The sequence below is a fragment of the Pocillopora damicornis genome, chromosome 3, assembly GCF_964200805.1.
Source record: "Pocillopora damicornis chromosome 3, jaPocDami1.2, whole genome shotgun sequence".
Classification (NCBI taxonomy): Eukaryota; Metazoa; Cnidaria; class Anthozoa; order Scleractinia; family Pocilloporidae; genus Pocillopora; species Pocillopora damicornis.
The window spans coordinates 11450578-11456269 of record NC_142672.1 but is presented as its reverse complement, the minus strand read 5'-3'; the positions used below and the strand labels follow the sequence as shown (position 1 = coordinate 11456269).

Sequence of the window (5692 nt, the reverse complement as noted above, 5' to 3'; positions counted from 1 at the left end):
TTTCGTTTTTTTGTTTTTTTGTTTTTTGTCCCAGTCTCTAGCTCTCTTCTCTCTTAAGTCAGGCGACCTGTACTCGAATTGCACTTCGAATCTCTTCGTCTTCCTTTTTTTCCTTTTACCTTTTTTTAGCGCCATCTAAAGTTTCATGATTTTTGTGGAATACATCAGCTGTTGTTTTCTGTTTTCGTTTTGCTTTGTTGTCGTTGTTTTGTTTTTTTGGCATCATCTCAAGGTTCGTGTTGTTTGTATAAAAGACAATATATGTTGGTTTCAGCCACCTTCTCTTTAGTCTGTTTTCTTGTTGTTTTCACTCATGAAATATATAAATGGCATATCCAATGCGCGCAGTCTAATGCTACCAAAATATTAATTTCATACATCTACTCAGTCTCTGAATTCTTGAAACCCTAGTTCCTCTTTATCAGTGCAATGTAGTTTTGAAAAATAAACCATAAAGACATTGGTTAATTCCCCGCCCCTTACCAGACCCTCAGTCAGAGGAGAAGAAGGAATTATCAGGTAGGATCACGCAAAAAGAAAAAATAAGGTAACACAAAGCTGTTTCCTTAATAACCACATTCGCCGCCACAGTCCTACGACAGTTATTTCACCCGCTGCCCTGGTCTGAGGGCTTGAAACGGGTTATTCCTAACTGAGCTAATGTACCGGGAGTCCGATTTGTTTATGACGAGTATGATTACAGACAGAATTGGACGACACGAATTCCTGTTACCAATTAATTAAAGTTATGACAAAATTCAAAGAAAAAAATAGACATCGATTATACGTTTTGACAACAACAACAAAAAAAGAAACAGCTAACTTGGCAAAAGGCGCGACGATAGCGCGCGCAAATGACGCGTCCTGTCCACTTACATGCAGACATGACGTGTTAACTGTCACTTCAACTGTCCTCTTACACTGTCCTATTACAAGCATGACGCGTACCCTGTCCTTTTAGTGCTCAGATCGGTCTGGTGATGACCAGTCACGTTCGAGAATTTTGATTAATGATGCGCTGACACTGTAAATTTGAATGGTAATTCAAAGGGAGTGAAGGAGAGAAATCAGTAACCATAAGAGGGAGGGAGACATAGGATAGCCAGCAATGGATGCAAAGTCATCTGTTTTAGGATTGACATTTCATCTGATCAATTGAGTGCATAGTCTTATGTCCGAAAGTAACTGTTTGAGCGGGATGGAACTTCAACTAGGCCGCAGTGATCATTTGAGTGCATAATCTTATGTCCGAACGTAACTGTTAGTGCGGGGCGGAACTTCAACTCGGCCGCAGTGATAATTTAAATGCATAATCTTATGTCCGAACGTAACTGTTAGTGCGGGACGGAACTTCAACTCGGCCGCAGTGATCATTTGAATGCATAATCTAAAGTCCGAACGTAACTGTTAGTGCGGGACGGAACTTCAACTCGGCCGCAGTGATCATTTGAGTGCATAATCTTACGTCCGAACGTAACTGTTTGTGCGGAACGGAACTTCAACCCGGCCGCAGTGATCATTTGAGTGCATAATCTTACGTCCGAACGTAACTGTTAGTGCGGGACGGAACTTCAACTCGGCCGCAGTGATCATTTGAGTGCATAATCTTACGTCCGAACGTAACTGTTTGTGCGGGATGGAACTTCAACTCGGCCGCAGTGATCATTTGAGTGCATAATCTTATGTCCGAACCTAACTGTTTGTGAGGGATGGAACTTCAACTCAGCCGCAGTGCGACCAAAAGTACTCTTTGACAAAATAAGGAAATCACATTCAGATAACAGAAAATGGTCCAACATGACATTGAAAATACCCTCCACTGGCTCTGAGTGTCGATGCTTCCTCCCTTGGAGTGATTTTATGTGATGCGGGGTTATGTCCAAAGTAACTACATCTGAAGCATAGTTCATGAGTGCGTATTGTTTCACATCTTTATCATCTGTTGCTAGAAATAATTTGATGTCTCCTTGAAAACCTCTTGTCTGCTGCGCCAGAGCGTCTCTAAGATTTTGTGCGCAACAGAAAAAGGCCCTGTAATTAAGGTTGTTGGAGTTTGAACCTCTGTGGAGAGCCACATCGCCCATTCTTACATGAATTCCCACTTTTAAAACTTTGTTTGTGAGACCGAGTGAGTGTCTAGCTGTGCTTAGCCTGATTTCTAGCTCTTTAGACTTGAGAAAAAGGAAATCGAAAGCACACCCTACCAAGGAGTTGTTGGTTTTTCTTAGCGATTCATTTACGTTTTTCTCAAGGAAAGGCTTTTCCAACAAGGCGTTTGCAAAATTCCAATTGCTGACAATCTTCTCAACGGGGTGATCGAAATACGATGAGAGGTCTGCCTGCCGCAGCCACGCTTGAAAATCTAGTTTTGTTTTCCACGGCTTCAAAACATCACTTCGAGTCTTCTTGAAATGTTCTTTTTTTCCTAAAAAATGTATCCTTGAGTCGAAATGTTTTAAATTCTCCATAGAATAGTTCCACTGAACACCTTTTGGGACAAGGAAACGTTCAAGTGGGGCTCCATGATCCCAGTCTATTAAAAGTGCTCTTTGTGTCAAGATAGAGAGAAATAAAAGTGAAGTAACTCCTCCAAGTCTATTTCCATAACCCCCGCACTCGTATCCTTCTTCTTTGCACGTGAACACGATAAACTTTTGCGGGCGCCGTGCTTGAAGAATGTCCTGGTGAAGTTTTTTATAACTTTTCTGCCAGTTATGACCGCATCTTGCCTCTTTGCGTTGTTCGTATGTTTGCATCTGTCCAAGTGGTAAACTTTCGCCACTTAGACTGTCATTGGCATGAAATGGATACAAAGAACGCCAGATTCCTAAAAGAATACAATGAAATAAGGGTAGAAAATGTCAACGGGTATCGGCAGTGATGAGATAAATATTTTGAAACAAGAAATTGCATTTTTATGAAATCTTTTGTGGTCCTTTGTATCATTTGAATCCTTTAGCAGTCCAAACTAATCTCTTACCCAGATCCTGCCGTTTTATTGTAATTGACAACCAATTGGCCGCCGAAGCTCTGGGTAAGAGAATTACGCTCTAAAGGAAGAGAATTAGCAACGTCATATTCTAATTGGTTACACCTTTCACTTCCTCAGCTGACTGATATAAGCACTAAATTAACGAGTGGTACCTGAAATTGGCGTCCCTCCTGTCTGTTGATGGTCCGCTGTTCCTTCATTTCTTTGGACAAGCAAATAAATGGTGAATATGATCGCGCCAAGAAACAGGATCAGTTTTCTCCGAGTCAAACTTTTATCGCGGAGTATCCTACATCTCGTCAATTTCCTCATCGTGGCTTCAGATCAATTACCTACAGAATTTGAGAAGAAAGATAGTTATACAGGAAAATACTTGAGTAGGGAATTTTAAAAGATACTTTTCATAAAGCCATCACAAATTGAACAAAAGCCAGTCGACAATGGCAGCCAAATATTAGCAGCCGGTATAATCTAGGAGCACAAAAAAATCATTTTTTGGACAAATTGTGGAAAAAGTTTAAATTGAAGATGCAGCTCGTTTATATCTAAAAAGCTAAGGTTGCGGTATTTTTCTGACCCAGTTTCTGTAGAGTGAGATAAATCAAAGCGAATAACTCATGGACTGGTTTGCACTTAGCTTGCTCTGCATCTTCAACTCTCATTTGAAAATCCTTTTAACTTTTCGTCAGTGTATCAACTGAAGTCAAAGTAATATCAAAATCTTGTCTGTTTCAGAAATGTTAAAAAAGACAGATTTAATGTAATATGCATATTAAATTTGTTGTGAACACTGAAAATTTTTGTTATTTAACATTTCACGGTGTGGTCCTTAATTCTGTCGTCATTCTTTTCATGAAATTACTCTTTACTACTTCCTTTTGTTGTTATTTCTAAAACGTCTAGTGATTTTCCATGGTTTCAGTATAGCTTGATAAAGCATCTTTACTGAAAATATCACCTGGGAAGCGTAAAATGATCTTTTAGGCTTGTCAATGTAAAGCGAGGGGAAACAAGTAAAAGAGAGGTGTTTGACTTCAGACAATCATTGTCTGAAGTCAAACACCTCTCTTTTACTTGTTTCCCCTCGCTTTACATTGACAAGCCTAAAAGATCATTTTACGCTTCCCAGGTGATATTTTGGCGTCATTACTAGTACTGACTCGGTTGGTGGAGAATTTACTCAAGATTACAATAACCATAACTAAAAAACAACGAAAGCCTGTCCGGGAAACTAAATGGGCATAAAATGTTTTTCTTTATCCTAGAATAAGGAAAACTTTTTTCAATCTCGTACAGTGAGATGCGGGGAATTTTGTAGAGCTTTAACGTGAAGGAGAAATGTGAGAACCGGGTACGATCTTGAGAATGCAGTTTTTATTCTTTTACTATTTTTCATTTTCCCTGGTATATATTTTTTGACAAAATGAGTGCAATTATAAGTATGGAAATGTACTGCTAATTGTAAGGGATTGTATCATTTAGTTTGAGAGTGAAAATGAACACGACTTGTAGCATTAAAAGATTAGGAAGAGGAGCTTGTTTGATTTAAAGCTGAAAGAATATTGATATAGTTTCAGTTTTCATCTGTTGAAACTAAATTAATATGGTCGTTGTTTGAACACTTTTGAGTCATAAAACCATTGAATTAAGAGGATAGACACTATAACATTTGGCATGGAAGTCGCTTCGGTGAAATCTCTGATGCTGTCGCTGAAAACTTTAATAGAATCATATTCTTTACTCTGGACATAATTGCAACATAGCCCTTGAATCCATTTGAACTTGTGTTCCTTGGCAATGTATGGGTAGATTACATACTGTGGCGATAGCTTTTTCGCACTAACTCCTAACTGGACTCTTGCGGGGAGCGCAACAATAACGGGGGCAAAATAGTTCAGTAGAGACCGACTTACAGCGGGAACAGAAACTCGTCACGGTTTCTTGGTACACGGAGACTGCTGCCAACTTGCTACGGTCGTCAAGGATTAGACAGCGTTTTGGTTTGACCTCTAGTGTACTCAACTTTGCCATCGAAAAAGCTTCATAAATATAACTCAAACTGCGCGACCGCAAAAATGCTTAAAATTATCCAAAAACTCAAAAAATACATAATTTTTCTCTTAACAGTATGTACGTATCAATTTCGATGAAAAGTTATCTGATTTGAAAGAAAACTTTGAAGCTAACGCAAATTAAAATCCGAGCGGCTAAAATAAAAGTTGTAGGGCCGATTGACGTTGAATATTCAATATTCAAAAAAGTATTGGGTACTTCAGCCGAAGTATTTTCGTTTCAGTTTATGCCGATCAGAACAATTTTCGGATGTCAGTTCATTTTTTTTTCCTACCCAAAATAACCACAAGAGTATACTTTCACCAATGGTTTGATTTACTGATACAAGTGCCTGAAGAGGTTAGAAAGGTTTAATGATCTTGATATCAGTAAATTTGAACCACAGAAAACTTTCTGAAAAAGTGAATTTTCGGATTTTCTTTTTGTTGGTTTTCGGGTCATGCTGTAAACGAGACGATTAGCCGCGTTATTTACTAACATAGAATATAAACATACCTTGCTTCGTAATACTTCTGTGGTAGGGTACTTTTAAAATCCAACGCATCGAATGTATTTTCCAATCGGGCGATCGATTACGCTTGTTTTGGTGAAGAAGTTATCCTGAATTCAAAGACCGCGTGATCGTAT

General features: G+C 38.8%; 1 protein-coding gene across 1 annotated transcript; it reads right to left on the bottom strand.

The window, feature by feature from the left end:
- Nucleotides 1-1505: 1505 nt before the first annotated feature.
- LOC113667040 (uncharacterized) lies at nt 1506-5692 on the bottom strand. The gene is made up of 3 exons (XM_027182832.2): nt 5561-5692; nt 3145-3324; nt 1506-2827 (listed from the first exon to the last, which is right to left on the bottom strand). Exons 2-3 carry the CDS (start codon nt 3302-3304, stop codon nt 1608-1610), a joined length of 1380 nt encoding a protein of 459 aa, XP_027038633.2. The 5' UTR covers nt 3305-3324; nt 5561-5692; the 3' UTR covers nt 1506-1607.